At 40.1% G+C, this 19,468-nt stretch overlaps 1 protein-coding gene across 9 annotated transcripts in view; it reads right to left on the bottom strand.

Moving 5' to 3' along the window:
- PHF20 (PHD finger protein 20) overlaps positions 1 to 19,468 on the bottom strand; it is a 128,209-nt gene that overhangs the window by 69,826 nt on the left and 38,915 nt on the right. For 7 of the 9 annotated variants that reach the window (XM_059892644.1, XM_010811483.4, XM_015474164.3 and 4 more), the window contains 4 exons: positions 15,840 to 16,011; positions 14,635 to 14,719; positions 5,446 to 5,525; positions 2,180 to 2,564 (listed from right to left, as the gene is read on the bottom strand). In XM_059892644.1, the coding sequence (XP_059748627.1) occupies positions 2,180 to 2,564; positions 5,446 to 5,525; positions 14,635 to 14,719; positions 15,840 to 16,011 (722 nt within the window). Of the gene's footprint in view, positions 1 to 2,179; positions 2,565 to 5,445; positions 5,526 to 14,634; positions 14,720 to 15,839; positions 16,012 to 19,468 lie in introns of those variants that run through there. The other 2 variants (XM_059892646.1, XM_005214742.4) reach the window with 2 other exon arrangements.

Here is a 19,468-nt window from a genome sequence, read left to right as displayed (position 1 = left end):
CCAATAGAAATATGAGAGCCACAAATGGAAGCCACATAGATAATTTTAAATTTTCAGTTGTCACTTGAAAAAGTTAAAAAAGTGAAAATAATTTAAACTTATATTTTATATTTATGTTAAATATATAAAATAGCTACATATTTATATTAAATAGATGAATTATATTGAATATATTTTAAATTTATATTTATATAAAATATTCTGTAAATATAAAATATATAAAAACATTTATATACTTAAATATGAATATTTAATTCATATTTTATTTAACCCAATACACCCAAAAATATCATTTCAATATGTAATCAATATTTTTAAACTACTGAGATATTCTACATTCGTGGGTGGGTTTTTTTTTGTTGCTGAGGTTTAGTAAATCCAGAGTGTGTTTTGTGGGTTCTGTTTTTTGTTTATTTGGCAATGCCATGTGGCTTGTGGGATCTTAGTTTCCAGACAAGGGACTGAACCCAGACTCTGGGCAGTGAAAGCATGGAGTCCTAACCACTGGGCAGCCAGGGAATTCCCTCCAGTGTGTGTTTCAGAGTTACGGCCCATCTCAATTCAGAATAGCCACATTTCAAGCACTCAGTAACCACGAGTGGCCAGCAGCTCCCATACTGGACAGTGCAAGTCCAGGCCCCAGTTAGGCATAGGTACAATGGTGAGCTCTTTGAGAGTGAAAACAACCACTGAAAGGGGAAGCGCCTTATTTCAACTGGGAAGAAAGCAAACCATCGTCCAATTTCATACCTTAAAATTAGGACTAAGATGTAAGAAGGCTGCCTACTGGGAATGAGCACTAATACATTTATTTGAAGTAAATAAGAGTTTTTCCACAAAAATTACATATGATGTTGCTGTCTGGATTGACAGATAAGACTGGCTTTGCATTCTGCATCATTAAGGGGACAACAAATGGGTTGATGCTGTAGTTCCACAGTTTTTTATATTTTGTTTTGGGTTTTTGTTGCTTTTTTAACTTTTTATTTTGTATTCTGGTACAGTCAACTAGGGCTTTCCCAGGTGGCTCAGTGGTAAAGAAGTCACTTGCAATGTAGAAGACACGGGTTCAATTCCTGAGTCGGGAAGATTCCCTGGAGAAGGAAATGGCAACCCACTCTAGTATTCATGCCTAGGAAATCCCACAGACAGAGGAGCCCGGTGGGCTACAGTCCATGGGGTCACAAAAGAGTCAGACACAACGTAGAGACTAAACAACAACAATAAATTGAGCTGATTGACAACGCTGTGATATTTGAGGTGAACAGAGAAGGGATTCAGCCATACACACTGTAGTTCTACAGTTTTGATGAAAATACATTTTATGTCATAGTTTATATTTTTCATCTATCTTTGGCAGCTATTCAGACTTATAAGGAAAAAAACAGGTATCACTTTAAAATGGTAGGGATTCACGGTTTTTATGTAAAGTACACGTAACCAAGAATATCTGCAGGCCTCTGCCACATAATCACAGACGGTGTTCCGTACAGAGATCCTGGGAGCTTTTCAAGCCACTCAATCCAGCAAAGGAATGTTTGGCTTAGGAAGAAATTCAGGATTTGTTTCTTTCTTGGCTAGTCTAGAATTCCAAATTTCAACTTTTTAAAATAATTGTGTACTCTTCCCTAAATCCTCTAACCTTGACTCTACCAATTACCCATCTCAGCTTTTCATTTAGACTGAAAATTACCAATCCATAATCACTCTGCAGAGAGCTCAGTTTCAAATGTAACCCTCCCTTCCCAGGTCCAGTGTTCTTTGTTCCCACCTCCTCCAGAGATGCCCACACCTACTTACCTCTCTTTTTTCCCCTTTCATGTCGCTCATGAAAACACTATTTTCAGATTCCAGGTTCTAGGTAAGCTAATTTGAAGTGAATCATTTGAACTGGCACAAGCAAAAGCCCTTAGCTTACTAGGTTTTATCATATAAGCTGAAGCATCTAGTGAAGAGCTATCTTTCATCTCAGAAGCCCAGCCAAGAATATGTTTCCCAAATTTATGCTCCTCTGGATATATGCCTCCCATAAAATTCAGCTCCACGGACATGACTTGTTTTCAGGTGACAGGATGACTCAAGGTCAGTCACAGAAACAAAGGGTTAAATAACAAAGTTATAAAGAACCACAAAGAGCCACAAAAAGAACACTCTTGCAGTGCACACCTGGAAAACTCACCAGTAGGAGCAATGGAAGGGGGTCGGCCTCGCTTTCTTTTTGGCTCCCTCAAGTTTTCCTGTGGACTCTTCACAATGTCTTTTTCAGGTTTCTTATCCACTTGAGCATCTCCAGAATACTCTCTGTCATTTTCTGAAATGTTCTCCTTATCTTCCTTCTCGTTCTTGGGAAGGCTCTTCTCTGACGCTTTTCCCTTTTCAGCACAGATTAACTTTCCTTCTTTATCAGACTGCTTGGCTCGCTTTTCTGTCTTTAAGGCTTTGTCCTCTTTGTCTTTCTTCACAATGGCTGTGGGTTTTCTCTGTTCTTTAAACTTTTCTCGTTTATCAGATGATAGAAGACTTTTGTGTTCTGTTTCTTTAGGCCTAGCATTACCCACAATATTCTAAAATGAGCAAAATAGCGATGAAACACATTTTGTGATTACTTGCAAATATAAAATCAGGTGGTTCTTTGTAAACTTATGAAGATAAAAGAAATTAAAAGAGGATATATTTCAGGTCACATAATGGAAAGCACCACTGAAAATATCCATCCATATGCTGAGGTTTGAGAACCAGTCCTAAGTTTAAAGAAAATAACAGAGTCATGTTGAATTCCTTCTGAGACAATGCTATCTCCCTTATGATTAACAAGTCACTGGAAAGTAGTTAAAGGGACAGACAACTACCCCAGGGACCTCTTCTGGGAAGCAATCTTTTTGATAGCGATGTTCTAAGACAATGCCTTCGTGCCCTGTCTGTTGTCATCCCAAGCGTGACTACACTGACCCAGGGTCTTTCAGAACCTGCCGTCCTGTGTAGAGAAGAACCCAATAAACTGATAACTGGTGGCTGAACAGGAAAGCTGTAAAGACTGTCCAACTCAGACTGTCTTTGCTTCCTCTACTGGGTAAAGGCTGTGCTCAGACCTACTATGTTCCTGAGCTACTGAGTTTTTGTGCATCAGGAAGAAGTACTATTTTTTGGTTACTTTCCTCCTAAATTACTTTCTTTTAAAATCTCGTTTCCCAGTACACTGTCTACTGTCTCATAATAAAGCCAGCTCTGAAAGCTCCGGAGTTTCTAAAACTACAATTAAGTTTATTTGTGTATGTATCTTCCTTCCAAGACCTCAAGAGAAGAGCAGAGGCCACCACATCAAGTTCATATGGGACCCCTAGCACCGAGCACAAACTAGGCACACAGAGCTTTGCCAGGAGCAAGAAGGAGTATCTCAATGTGCAGTGAGTAAAAGTTTAATTTGTCCCAAGGGGAAAAATAATAAATAAGGAGAATCCTTGTGGTTAGAGCCTAGGAGGAAATTTTATTTTTCAAGTCCTCTAAATTGTCTAAAAGCAGCCAGGTTTGAGAACAAAGCCCTCCTTAGTAACTGCTGGCAGAAATACAAATCGCAACCACCACGAAGAGGGGTTGGCAATTTGGGTCAAAAGACTTACAATTCTACTTTTGAACTAGAATGAATTCCTAGAAATGAAATTTGTTAATGAAATAATTAGACTTGTGTACCCAGACTTACAAATATCTTTAAATGACCACTAGGAAACTGGTTACACAAAGTTGGGTTATATACATATTATAAACACTACATAGCCATTAAAAGCTATATTCCCATACAGGACTTAGGAACTTGGGAAAACATTATTTTGTTAAAAGAGCAAGTTATAGAACAGTAACGTATGACTCAAATTGGGAAAAGAAATACATATGTACATAAGTATCTTTTTAAAAAATACAGAAGGCTATACATCAAAATCTTACAAGCAACTGTATCTAGATGACAGAATTAAACAATTTTTACTTTCAATGTGCTTTTCTGTGCTTTCTAAATTTTCTACAGCAAATATATTTTTATAAGTATAAAAAAAGATAAATGTTCCTTAAATATAGATGATCAAACCATTTAGAGCAGTAAATGCCTATTTAAAAAAAAAAAGAAGAAACAATTACTATATGAAAAAAAGCTTTAAAAATTGACAAATATTTTTTAAGAAGTTTTGCTTTGTAAGTGGCCTCGCTGAGAAGTCATTTATCCAAAAGACTATGTCCTCTTGGGAAAGGAAAACAAACAGGAGCCATGGGCCTGTGCTTGACTACCTGCCAGGTCTGAGATGACAAGAGATACTCAGAGGCAACTGGGAACTGAGGACTGAAGACCCACAATCCACACAGGGTGAGGTGCCCATCTCCAAGTCAAGGCCCTGTGAGTACTATCACCCAGAGACAGCAGCTGAATGTTATTTGGAGCCCTGTCCTTCCACTTTGGGAGATTCTAGACACAATCTTGCAGCTTTTCAGTCCTCTATCTAAATTAACTCATTCCACAAACTTAACACAAAAACTGCCAAATTTAAGGCCAAAATAATGTATACAGTGCTGTGTAGTTCCTGAGATGCCTGAAAAGCAAAAGATCAAAAAGAAAACATCTTCAGGGCTAAAGCTTTATAATTTTATCAATTTTTTGAAAAGGAAAACCAGCAAAAGGCAAAAAACACTTTTGAGGCTATCTTTAACAATATCATGCATCATGATGCTTTGAAAATGCTAAATATGTACAGAAGAATTTATTAAAGTAAAAGTATTTAATCATATGACAACAGGTTCCAGCATTACCAAATACTGCCACATCAACCACCCACAGAGATAAATAATAGTAACGATCAGAATCTTTCCCCTCAGCTATTTCATTAAGACATAAATGCAAAATAAACTAAAAGGGGAAAAAATCATGAGGAAAGTAGGCAACACTTTACAATGTCAAAACTCAGGACCTGTGCTTAGACGTGGATGGTGAAAGGGACAACAGAAAACAAACTTTTCAACCCAGGCACATCCAGCACAAGTGACTAACAAATCCACGTCACCACCAGGCCATGGTCCTGAGCTAAAAGGCAAAGGCAGATGAGGAGGGGAGAACATCTCTAGATCTCCTCAAACACTCTGCAAGTTCCCCAAGAGAGGAAACAGCTCTGAAGGCAGGGCACAAGGAGAGAGAGAAAAGAATAATCCCCAGGCATTTTGGAAAAAAGACCTAACAGGTAATGGTACTTAAGTATTGGCACTTCAGAAAAGAAGACTGTATGAAAAGGAAAAGGCAGAGAGAGAGAAACATTTGTAGTATCTGAAAACTTGCATATTGCTTTCTGGAGAAATCATGTCAGATGAAGGGAAGAGTTTGCCATCATGAACAAATATAGCATCTTTGAGAAACAAAACTACAATATTAGCATTATGCATACCACAAAAGCATAAAACCACATTTCTCACCTGATCTTTGGAAAAAGCTTTGACATGAATATGTTTGACAGTCTGAACTACTCCATCATAAAATTTCACAGTGTAAGTACCTAAAATTCAAAAAGATACGATTTTAACTTGTAGTGTTATGAAAGCGACAAAACTTTTCAAAGCATAAACACAAAGGAGCTCCAACCACAATAATAAACCTACAGGAATTAAAAAGTTGTTTAAGAATCACAATTGGTCTTTCTTATGTCCAAGATAGTAATATGTTTGCCTTTTTTCTCTTTATCATTATAGATTTGTTTACCTACACAGATCAAAATCCATCAAAAAACTTCATTTTTATGGTGCTACACTAAACTTTTTAAAACCTGCACTGAATTTAGACCAAGAACAAACACCAGTAAAACGATTAAGAACGTAAACAAACACCTACAATGAACTACCAGGAAGACAAATTAAGGGGAAATCCCATTTATCGTTGCTTCAGAAAAAACAAGTCCTAGGAATAAACCTTGGAGAAGGCGACGGCACCCCACTCCAGTACTCTTGCCTGGAAAACCCCATGGACGGAGGAGCCTGGTAGGCTGCAGTCCATGGGGTCACAAAGAGTCAGACACGACTGAGCGACTTCACTTTCACTTTTCATTTTCCTGCATTGGAGAAGGAAATGGCAACCCACTCCAGAGTTCTTGCCTGGAGAATCCCAGGGACGGGGGAACCTGGTGGGCTGCCGTCTCTGGGGTCGCACAGAGTTGGACACGACTGAAGCGACTTAGCAGCAGCAGTAGCAGGAATAAACCTACTTAAGGAGCTAAAGGACCTGTACTTGGAAAACTATAAGACACTGATGTAAGAAACTGAAGATGACACAGATGGAAAGACATACTGTGTTATATTCTTAGTGGGAATGTAAATTGGTGCAGCCACTGTGGAAAACAGTATGGAGGTTTCTCAAAAACCTAAAAATAGAACTACCATATAACCCAGCAATTCCACTCTTTGAAATACATCCTAAACAAAAACAAAAGCATTAATTCAAAAAGATACATGAACCCCAATGTTCACAGCAGCATTATTTACAATTGCCAAGATATGGAAGCAACCTAAGTGTCATCAACAGATGGACAGATAGAGATGATGGATGGATACATGTGTACATGGATACACACATACACACTGGAACACTACTCGGCTATTCAAAAAAAAAATGAAATTTTGCCATTTGCAGCAACATGGATGGACCTGAAGGAGGGTATTGTGCTAAGTGAAATAAATCAGACAGATAAAGATGATCTCACTTACAAGCGGAATCTAAAAAATACAAGTTAGTGAATATAACAAAACAGGAAACAGATTCATAGATACAGAGAACAAACTAGTGGTTACCAGTGAGGAGAGGGAAACAGGGAGGGGCAAGATAGGGGTAGAGGATTAAGAAGTACAAATTATTATGGATAATGTACAAGGATATACTATACAACACAGGGAATATAGCCAATACTTCATAACAATTATAAGTGGAGTATAACCTTTAAGAATTGTGAATCACTGTATTGTACACTTGTAACAATACAATACTTTATATTAACAATACTTTCATTTTTTAAAAAAAGAGATGTAAGGAAAATGCAGGCTTATTGCTTGGTGAATTATTGCTTATTATTTAATCTTTATTTTCTGAGCTGAGAAATAGTAATATTTAAACTTTAAAAGAAATATGACCATCTGCTAAAGATATGCTTTTAGACGTCATAATAATCTCAAAATCCATATGAACTACCTGCATGTTACTATGTTTAAAAACAGAGACTAGGCTAAAGCACTAAATAGTGCCTGCTACAGTTAGTTTTATTCTTTTTTTTTTTAAGTCTAACAAAAATCACTCTCTGCTAAAAATTTGAAACTGGTTATCCAAATAATCCTGTCCAAATAAGGCATTCAGCTTACAAAAGTTCTCATTAGTTCCACCCAAACCAAATTCTCAAATTTTTGCATTTTAGAACCCACTCATGTCTCTCCTTTGCTGGTTCCAGGAAGTTATCAAAAAAAAAAAAAAAGTCATAGTTAATCTTGTCAAGATTACCAATGAACCACTGGTAATCATGTAATGGTTTTCCACTGGTAAACATGGTTAGTTTTCAGAACTAATTTACGACTCAACATGCAAGGGAAAAAATAAATCTAAAGGGCTGAGAGCAGAATAATGCCAACAGTGAAGTTAAGGTCACCTGGCTGGTTGCCTCCATCTTCTACACTCTCTCCCCACCTCGCCCACCCTTCCCCTCCAGTCCTAAACAGGGCCCTGTGAATGGCTACCACCTCTACTGAAACCCTTCCTCTTCAGCGTCTCAAAGTCCAATGCAATATGAGCCCAGTGATTTTCCAAACCTTATTTCAAATTACTAGCATACAATACCCAACAACTCAAAGCGACTAGCTACTTGCCACCCACTGAAACTGTCTTGGGACATTTCCACCTCCACATCTTTATCAAAGTGTTCTCCTGCCTGGAATGTGCCACTCGTTGTTAAGTGCTCAGCTCAAAAGACCACAACATTCCTGTAAAACCTTCCTGACTTCCCTGGTCCTGGAGATTTCTCCCTCCTCTGAACTTCTTACTCATTTGGTTCCTGGTCTACAGAGCCTCACACTCAGGTGCCTTCACACAGAAGGCAGATGCCAAATCAAAGGCAGGCTCTCCAAGGATAGAGACCACATCTAACACCAGTTTCTCACACAGCGCCTGACTCACTGTACTCCAGTGTTTCTCAAAGTGTGGTTCCCCGGACCTGTAGCATCAACAACCCCGTGAACCTATCAGAAATGCAAGTTGGCAGCCCTACCCATGATATACTGAACAACAACTCTGGGAGCGTGAAACAGAAATGTGTGTTTTAATAAGGACTTCAGGTGATTCTGGTGCACGTTGAAGTCTGAGAACTACTGTGGTAAACAATTAGTCATTACCTACTGATTTTACTCCTGGTAATTACAAAAGCGATTATTTGTCACAAGTATTGTCAACACATGAAAGCGGCTAGCAAACAAGATAGATACAAGGATATATAGTTGGTTGGTTAAAGCAAGCAATGAGATGACAGGCTATGATAAGGATTTTATCTAACACAGGTCAGCAATTACTGATGAGTACTTAACAACAAGGCCTGGGTTCCTGTCTTCCCGCCTCTGTTGAGGGTGTTGGCAAACAAAGAAGCAACGCTGTGGGACTCTAAACAGGCCCTTTTCAAAGCAAAGCTCTGGTAAGTCTAAGGACTGCGGTTCAGGGGCATCCAAGACTATACTTTCAGTGATCTTAATCAACAAAGCTCAGCAGCAGTTACATCAAAATGGAAACTCTCCATTTCTACAGGCATTTCAAATAGCCAGGACAACTTAAACAGTGCTATGCAAAAGTCCAAGATTTTCAGCTACTTGAGGTCAAGTTTGAAGCTTACTCCTGACGGCAGGCTCAGATGGAGGCCTCAGAGGAACAACAGAGCTAGAGGCAGAACCCAAGCCGGTCTGCTGACTTCTCTCCCAACCCGACATACCTATTCCCCAAGTCCCTCAGCCTCAACTCCAAACCTCAGACCCAGAGCACCACTGGCCCCTCTGAAATGACCCAAACTATGGCCAAAGGCCTAGGGGACCACTGCTGTTAGGTAGTAATATCCCAGCCCTGACCCTTTTTACTTTCAAAGAACTACAAGGGATCACCTTGAAACTTTCTCCCTTGATCATGCACACAGCCTAACTTGGGCTTCAGTAACTTGGAGGAAACACATCTCGCAGACAACAGTGGCCTCGACCTGGAGAGAGGCTTCAAGTCGACTTTAACGGTTTCATGTGTAACTAAAAGAACATCTTCCCATGGAATCCTCCAAAGGGCGGCTGGCAACGATCTCTCCCACGGCCACAAACAACACTAACAAAACACACGTAAATGATAGGATTCAAAATGAGAACATTAGTGACACAAAAGCGACCTGCCTCAGGCTCCCTTAAGAAGTTCTGGTCTCTACCACATGAAACCAAGCTTCCTGGCCTTGCTCTCTATAGGTTAAGAATCCAGCATATCAGACAACCTTATAGAAGTTAGTAATAGCAGAAGGGACATAAGAACAAAACTTGAGACTGGTAGCAAGCTCATCTTCTCCAGGACCAAGGAAAGAGGGATACACAGGTGACTTTGGAAAGGACAGATTTACATTGCTCCTGAAATCTACCATAACTGTGACTTCAGGACCCTTTTTCTATCCCACTCATTCTTCAGGAGTCATAGAATTCCATAATATCATGGAAGGAGTTTTCAAACATGGTTTCTCAAAGTCCTGAGGTTCCCACAGATGTGCCTCAAAGGTGGGCAGGGGGATGGGACAGGTTCGTGTCTGCAGGCAAACCTCCCCCTAAGCCTTCTCCTCTTAGCAATTTTACATAATGGGCTTAGGTTCTGCAGCCAACAATTTCCCAAATTGCTCGTCTATTCCAATTTCTTCTTCCATTTACAACTGCTCAGTTGAATTCAGAGCAAGAGAGTGAACTGCCTATGATCACCACGCAGGGACTGGGACAGAGCCTGTCTCCACCAATCAGGGCTCTCAAGACACCGCTGGGCTCCAGGAAGCACAGACCATCTACTCCCACCCTACTGTTTCAGGTGCACATACACATTTACACACACACACACACACTCCCCCAACGGGCACCTGGCCCTAACTGAAACTCCTGCTGTTTAAGGAAAACCCTGCTCCAGAGAAGCAGGCTGATACTGTGGCCACTGCAGTTTCAGGAACCTTGGAGCCCCACAGACCTCCATTCAGACTTCCGTGCTACTATTTACATATGTGCTCTGCAACCTCAAGCAGTTTCTCCTGTGAGCTGACTTCCTCATCTGAAAAATGAGAATGGGGTTGACGGCAACAATCTTTCTACATGTGTAGAAAGAAAAAATGAAGAAGAAATGAGCTTCTTCACATGAAGAAGAAATGAGCTCAGATATGGAAACTGCTTAGCAAAGGGACTATCACAGAGCAAGGGAACAGTTGCTGTTGTTTAGCCACTAAGTTGTGTCCAACTCTTTGCAATCCCATGAACTGTAGCCTGCCAGGCTCCTCTGTCCATTGGATTTCCCAGGCAAGAATACTGGAGTGGGTTGCCATTTCCTTCTCCAGGGGCTCTTCCTGACCCAGGGAGTGAACCCACATCTCCTGCATTGGCAGGCGGATTCTTTAACGCTGAGCCACCAGGGAAGCCAAGAGATCAATATGTGGTTCTAATTACCATCATCTACCAAGTCACTTTAAAAGGGAACACCCTTACCCCCCAACAGATAGCAAGAACCAAGATAGCACCTGCATGTATGGGCCTAAATTGTCTTTCTATCTCTAGTCAAAGCTGTTCATAGTCCCAGAGTTCCCACATTTCAAACGCAGGATCAGTTACAGCAAGAAGAAAAAAAAAATAGTAACTGCTTCAGCCAGAGACTCGAGAAATAAGATCATTTCCATAGCATCTCCTGGTAAAATGCAGACTTAGGCACTGAACAAAGAAATTGAACTGGGGGGCACAGGACCTAAGAATATGCATAACTTTAAGGAAGAGGGACCTGATACGCCTGCCTGTGCACTCAAGTTAAAGAACCACAGATCAACAGGAAGGAATGATTCCTCATTTTGTTGTAAATGTGAATCTACTTTCAGTTTCCTCTGAAGAGACTGCCTCACAGAGCAGAGGGGTACAAACCCCTGACAGGCAAGTGGCTCTGACACCTCCTTAAAAAAGGGGAGCTGGGTGGAGCTGAGGTCAACTCACCAGAGAAGAGAAGGCTTCCAAACAAAGACTTCCTGGAAGCAGAATCCCTTCCTCACTCCAACGCAGACCGAGGATCTAACAAGGCTATCAGGTGTGGCTGCCTTCACGGAGAATGATGCTTAACTGCCACTGCCAAAGACTCATGCCAGGTGAAAAGGGCTAAATAACATGGCATTATTCTCCGAAGTTTCCAATTGCTAAATGACTCCCTTAAGAAACTCTAAAAGTTGCTCGCTAGCTGTGAGTCAGTCATGTGGGACACCCAATGCCAGCAGCCAGGGCTCTCCACTCTGGCTACAGCCCCTGCCCACCAGACTGCCCAGTCAATGCTTGGCCTCAGCAAAACCACCAAGGAGGTTATGAGTGGCAGAAAGATCAGACCAAGCCTTCCCGAGTCTACAGGGAGTGACTTCACTGTATTCCCAGCCTCCTCCCAGCAGCACCAGAAAGACAGAATAACTTTACAGGAAATAAAGGGAGCACCTCGTCTGCAGAGGTTCTGCCACCATTAAGCTGTGGTGGCCCCTGCTACAGACAGAACTGAGGCAGGACAGCAAACACCAGGGAAAGAGTGAAATTAGAGTCCAGTATCGTCCTTCTCAATCATGCAGCTGAATAGTAGAATAAATCATGATGTAGAAACTCTGCCAGTTCCCCTGGATTAAATCTAACCCAAAGGCAGCACCTAAGAGTCATTATTTCATCAAAATCAGGCACAGACCTGAGCTCCCGCAAAGGAAATCCCAGAGGATTTCCTTCTCAGTCCTGAGTGCAGCAATAATACCACACAGCTGGGTGCATTCACTTTCAGGATTTCCTCTTCCCCGTCCCTCCCTACTCTCCTCCCTCTTTCAATTAATCTCAAGAACTAGAGAGGATGGTGGCATAATGCAGGACTTCAGACCAAAAAATTCTGGGAAAAACAGGTTCTCCCCAAAATATCCACTCATTTTCAATGTCCTCCAATTAACTAAAATTTACTGAACAGAATCTGAAGCTTATTGAACAAATATATTAGGGTGGCAACCGACCATTGTGGGAGCAACCATTACCTCAAGACTCTCCCTCTTATCATTTTAGCTCATGCAGGAAAATAAACTTAAAAGATTTTTTAAAACAACTTGCAAAGCAAATTAACTTTAAAAGGACTTCTCTGGCAGTCTAGTGGTTAGGACTGGGGAAGGTAAGATCCCATCCTACATGCCGCGTGATGCAGCCAAAATGTTTTAAAGAAAAAGATTTCAGACCCAACTGACACAAAAAAAACCAACAAATGCAGATAGGGATCCCTCCTCACACCTCCCCTTATGATTTATCTGCACCATTCTGCACCTGTTATACCTCCCCCGGTTGCTCTATCTCAACACCTACTTCATTCTGCCTTGAACAAGTTCTTTATTCTTTTTTAATCCATGATGCTAAGGCCTGGGCTCTACAGATATTAAACACAAACAGTAGGTTCCTAAGCCTTTAATGCTTCCACCTAGACCCTCACACCCTACCTCTCTACAAGACAGCTCCCAGGACTCCCCAAATCCCTCCTTCCTCAATGTGCCCTTCCTTTCCCATTCTTTTCATCTAAACCCTCTTCTCACTTCTGTCCTCCATGTGACTCTGGGACACTACTGAAACAAAAGAGACACGTTGCTTCCTTTCTGCTACCTGCTTTATCAACAGTTACCCGTGTTTCTATCCACAATCTTCATCTGATCTAAGGAGCAGCCATTTCCTCAAAAGGGCACACCTCCCCTAGGGGGAACATCCAACTTGATCAGAATAAATCAACCTAACAGACTTTCAGAAAGACATCTATGTACACTAACAAACACCTGTGTTTCATATCATATAATTTAAATCCAGTAAGAGTAGAAAAAAATTACTAATCTAAAAAATAAGATTCTAAAAAATAAACTTTTTCTTTTACTGTGACTTTTTTTATTGAGGTACAGTTGCTTAACAATATTATATTGGTTTCAGGTGTACAATTTTAGTGATTGACAATTTCCATAGGTTATACTCCATTTTAAGTTATTATAAAAAATATTGGCTATATTACCTATGCTGCACAATATATCCTTGTAGCTTTTTTTTACTTTATTTTTCCCATATAAATGAGATCATTCACCATTTTAATACAAATGGATCTATAAACATATGAATTTATAATCTATTTACTGAGTGATTGATATAATAAACTATGCCTTTTACAAAAAGGATCTGAAGCAGTTTAATAACATGTTACTTGAATAATATCCTTTTATTAAAGTAACACATATGAAAAGTACTGTGAGACTTTATTTTAAACACAGGCTTATACAATGTAACTTGGGGAAAACAAGGGACTATCCAAAAAAACTTAACCACAAATGAGAGGATGAGTAACTGCTTAAAGAACTTAGAAGATACAGCCTTGCTCTGGAGGCCTGTGGTAAGAGGACTTTGTTTTCAGGGATACATCTGCCACTTCCCCCACCCAGTCTAATAACTGCCAGGACTGGTGAATACAGCAATAGAGGAACTAAAAGTCCTGCTATATGCAAATGTACAGTTCATTTTTGACCATTTCAACCCATTCTGAGATGAAGTTTCTTGTTTACCCCAAGGTCCAGCATTTAGCAGAGTGCTAAATAAATACTTGAATAACTTCATTGAATGAAGTCAATCTAGCCTTTCAGCCCTAACAGTGGTACTAAGAGGGTACTAATTCACTGCAGAGATTATGGACATACCACAAACATCTCAGTAGAAAATGCTTTAAAAAGGTATCACTTGAGCCCTGCCGAGTCTGTTCTATGTGTCAGGATGCTGACCACACATACCGTGTTCATAACCCTCCTCTTCCCTTGCCTCTGTATTCACAAAATGAGCCTCTTTGGGTTGTGTTCCTCGTCTTGATTTCTCACATGTTCTGAACTCTGGCAAAGGTATCCTAACTCAGAGCTCTAAACCCCAGTACCCCAACTTCAACTAGCAACTCTGGTATCATACACCACTCTCAATCACCTGGCATCCACAAAATACGTTTTGGAAGAAATGTTTGTTGCCTGCTTCACTTGTAGACTGTTAACAAATAACTAAGAGGTATATTAGGGACTTATTTCTTCAATTGTATTAGGAACTCCTAGACAGCAAGAAACTGCAAACTTCCAGCAGAGGGACAGATGAATCATGACTGTTTCAGAAAACAATGACTAAAATTTAGAAGGCAGAGAACCAATCTCCCCCTCCTTAACCTAGCTTTCTCTCCATTTATAATTTCTTCCTAACTCCTGACATAGTAATTAACTTAGAGAGGATTCCAAGGCAATAAATACATACTAAAAATACACCATCAAATTCAAATATTATAAACTCACCCCTAAGTCAAGAGTAAAAACAATTACAACTCAAATGCCTTACCATCCTTGTTAACAGCAGTGACTTTGGCTGGGTAAAAACGACAATCAGACCAGCAAGCAAGGACCTGCTCATTTATTTGAAATTCCTAAAAAATATTAAAAAACAAAAAAGATCCTGTTACCAACCCAATTTCATAGGATATACATGGTAACCAAATTCATAAGACAGGCTGAAATTGACAAGGGCAGGAAGGGGAGATGGTTACTGGGATGAAGATGTTTCTGCTGTTCAACACTAGGAGTCAAAACAAAAGGGCTAGACACAGCGTTTTCCCATTTAAGGAATTCTGGACAGGCAAGGCACAGCACTGATGATAATTCTATCTTGTCCCTGAAAGTGCATCTAACAGCCCAGGACCACCAGGGTACACAAGTACACAGCTTGGAAGGAGAGAGGCTGTTTCATCTCGAGGCAAACAGCATTCATGCCACCTAATGCCATCTATCCTTCTAGACGGTCTTTGGACAAAGGAGGCACTCCTTCACCATTAATATTTCATACTGCTTTCCCAGTACACAGTTTGCATTGATACATTTTGTAGAATGAATACCCAGCAGCCAAACTGGGCAACAGTGAACAATCTTAAACTGGGAGTGGGGAGGAGGGGGAAAGGCTAGCAAGAGTTCAAGTTCCCTGGTCACGGTTAAAGTGGAAAACAGAATCCAGGGCTGAGTCAGCTCCAAAGGCAGCAGGATTTCTACAGATGTCTCAATTCCTGTTTAAAAAACTGAAAACAAATACTTTGTCCTTCATTTTGAAGTCATAAAAGTACCAGACATAGTGATGAAATTTAAAAAACAGGAATCCAGTCCAGTCAGTTCCAAGATTTTCAAGGGCTTATTTAAAAAAAAAAAAGCTAGCATAATGCTCCACATGGAATGACTGCTTAATGATCAAACAGCAGATGAGCTTAAAAAGCAATCTAAAGGGATACAGTGGTATAAAAGAGAGAGATCAAGTCTCCATTTATCATCAGTGCAGTCTCAACCAAATTAGTTTATGAGTTGTCACGTCAATCATGTCATACACACAGATGACAACTGAGATTCTTCAACAACCCCAAGAGGCCGTGGAGATCTCAAGGTTGCACTCCAAGCCTAAATAAGGACGGTCCTCAGCTCCTACAGACTTTCACACTAAATATCAAAGACTCAGCCCAATGGCTGAGCCTGCTCATCACTGAACCGCCCGGATTTGTTACTCACAGATGATCCTTCCTCTTCATGCAAGCCCTCTTTCCTCAGCTGTATTTTCTCTAAAGGACGTAAATAAGGACTGTCCCAGCAGAACCACTCATCATAACGATGGTTCCAACGCTTGAAATGGATGAGTACTTTTCCTTCTTCGTAATCAATATCTTCTATGTGAGCTGGATACCTGAGTCAGGAAAGAAAAAAAAAATTGAAATGCCCTTAGTATCCACCTAAAATAATCAAAATGATATTTTTCCAAACCTCTTACCAAAGAAGTAGATCTCAAAGTACTAAATAAAGCCTATCATTTAGCAGTTCTCTGTCACTGTGCCAAATCGAAAATCATGGAGGCTAACAGACTTGGGATTCAAATACTATCCTGGATATTCCTTAAACTGTGATTAAATTAGCCTTTCAGAGCCTGAGTTCTTTCATGTAAAGCGGAGGAAGGATACACTGTGTTGTAGTGTGAGTCAAACAAGACGACATATACACAAACCTGAGCACAAGAGAGGCAGGAAGCAAACAATTAACAACTAGATTGTATTTTACAGGTGTCAAAAAATTAGAATGATTGGCCAGCCCAGACTGTGTTAGTCTCAATTTTAAGAATTTTGTAATCTATGCATTGGAATATCATGCAGTTGTTAAAAAAAGAAGACGGCTCTATGTCATGATATGGAAAGCTCTCCCAAGATGAACCATTAAATGAAAACAGTGAGGTGCAGAACACTGTGGATGGTAAGTAAACTACTGCTTATTTTTTTAACAAGACAAAAAAGAATATACGTATTCAAACATGCTTAAATATGCCTAAAACATCTGGAAGAATACACAAGAAACTAACACTGGTTACTTGTAAAATCTCCAATCACTCTTCTTCTAGACTGAGAGCTAGGTAAACCAACAAGTATATTTGCTTGACTTACTTGAAACTGGTAATCAAGGTCATGGAGGTCTGTGGGTTTGGAAGCAACTGTCATGACAAGAGCCAGTACTTCAGTGCAGGACTGCTCAAACTTTTATGCAATGCAAATCATCAGAGAATCTTGTTAAATGCAGATTCTGATTCAGTAGGTGAAGCTAAGTAAGGCCTTAAAAGCTTTAAACAAGCTCCCAGGTGATACAGACATGCTGGTCTATAGCAGCAAGGATTTACTGTCTAGTCACTGACTTCTTGAGTGTCAAGTAGCAATGGTGGGGTGGGGTGGCAGGAGCAGTATTGACTTCCCAACCTCCAGTTCACACTCCAGGGGTGAGTCCTTCAAATTTAAACTCTAAGGCCAGTCCCCTTGAGTCCCACTCCTCCAAGTTCTCCAACAATTTTCTAAGGACCCAATTACTTATGTTAAATCCTTCTGTGGTTCAAGTACCCAGGATGGTTTCTGTTTCCAGCATATAAACCTGACTGATACAAGAGGGGTACTGGGTATGGGGCAGGGAGGGGCAAAAGTGGGAGGGAGACCCGTTGGCAATACACCTTTTAATACTTTTTCATTTTTCAACCATATAAATGTATTGCTCATTCCAAAAATAAGTAAATGATTAAAAACAAAGGAAAACAAATATGCAATTGTTCTCTTAAACACATCTGTATTGACCAGAATGCTATTCTACACTGAGAAAGTTTAGATTCTACCAATTTGCATTTTCTCCCTACAACTTGGACTTGCCCCATTACCTTCCTTTCTTATATCTAACACTCAATACCCTACTGTCCTAACAAGTATGTGCTACCCAAACTAACAGGCCTGCTTCCATTGTGTCCTCTTCAACCCTACACTAGTATCCGCTAAGGCAGTTTACTTGGAGTAAACCAAAACACAATAGGATGCAGATACTGGGCATTCAGTGAACATCCAGGAAATGAATTCCATTCTCCCTATTCTTCCCAAAGGTTGGGTGTCCCATCAATTCTTCAATCCCAAGGCTCGCTGACTCCAGCTACCCACCCCAAGGTCAGTCACTCTCCAGCTTCAGGCCCCAGTCACTTTATGTGGGTATTTCTCACACAGGACTAACAGGGTATGCTTTTAAAAATTCCTAATTGTATTATGCATACATTAATTGCTCAAGAAATATTAATAAAAGGAATAAACAGCACTGAAACTAGTCTCCCTACTCCAATCCAGCTGATACGCAGCTGCCATAAATACACGCTATCTTGACAACAGACTAGCTGACCGTAGGAGCTGGTGAACTGAGTAGTGCACTGGCAGGAGAGAAAAAAGCTTCCCAAAGTCTATCCCTCCCTGTAAAATGGGGAGAAGGATATGCATATGTCAGCTGTATTCCTCTTGATCTCTCAGTCAGCGAGCCTACCACAGATTAGTAAGCCTCCAGAACTCAGTCCTATTCAAAGGCCTTTCTTTACCGGTTTACTATCTTGAGCAATAGTTAGCAAACAGGTCTTTGGACCAACACACAGAATTAATTTTTCATAGAACCAAATTTATTTAATTTATAGAATTTTCCTTTATACTAAGATCAAATTCTTTCTAACTTTTTGGTGCTTAAACATACTTTTCAAATTTAAAAGATGATAACTGTTTTTAATCCTTACTAATATTATGCAGTCGTACAAAGAAAGTTCTCTGTGTACTGATTTTTAAAAATCTCTAAGAAAAGTGGGGGGAAAAAAACAACTCAAGATGCAAAACAGTACTAAATGCACTACCATTCATTTGGGAGAGAGAAGACAGCCAATACATTCGTACCTGTATTTTACAGGGCTATCTCTGGAAGGATGATCAAGCAACCCGATTTGCCTCTTAGGAGGGGAACTCTAGTTAAGGAACTGGAGAGGAAGTATGAAACTTATTTTATTCAGTGTATATCCTTTTGTTTTGAATGTTGCACCATGAGCATGCATTAAATATAAAAAATATAATTAGATATTTGTTTTAAATGTTCTTATTTGGCAAAATAAGAAGCTGGCACTTCAGGACAACTTCAAATTCTTTTGAATTTGCACTTGGTCAGTGCTTTCTGAAAGTCTGGTAAGTTTGGATCCATAGAATTAACTGCAAAACCCTAGGATAGCAACTCCACTGTACACAGATTATGAAAGACCTCAGGGCCCTTGGCTAGACAAAAGCTACTCCCTTGATCAAAAAACTTCACAGGGCATAGGCAGCTCACTGTCTACAGACTACACAAATCTCTCCAGGTGGATCAAGAATAACCCAGGGGTCAATAAGTCTTCCTAAGGAGAAGGTGGTTCTACTTCTGTAAAGTGTGACAAGGATGTAAGTCACTCATAGTGAATGGGGAAACCCAACTGCAATCCAGAGAAGAGAGAGGCAGTTATCTTAGGGATCAATCCGGTTGAGACCTGGTGGATCACAATTATACAGCTGCCTTGGGGACAGCTCAGATTCATCTGTCAACAAATCTTATTAAGTGACTTTGATCTGGCCAATTTCAGGTCTCAGAACATTATAAAATGGATATGGTTCTGGTTTCTGTCTTTAAGAAGAACCAGACACCAAGTAAGTTTTAAAACTACCAGATGGATAGACATTTTCCCAAGATGGAAATGTAGATGGCCAACAGGCACATGAAACGATGCTCAACATTGCTAATCATCAGGGAAATGCAAACCACCCCACAAGAAGCTATTACTTCACACCAGAATGACC

Source organism: Bos taurus, chromosome 13 (genome assembly GCF_002263795.3).
Source record: "Bos taurus isolate L1 Dominette 01449 registration number 42190680 breed Hereford chromosome 13, ARS-UCD2.0, whole genome shotgun sequence".
Taxonomy (NCBI): Eukaryota; Metazoa; Chordata; class Mammalia; order Artiodactyla; family Bovidae; genus Bos; species Bos taurus.
The sequence above is the reverse complement of the archived record's forward strand: the minus strand, read 5'-3'. Positions and strand labels throughout refer to the sequence as shown.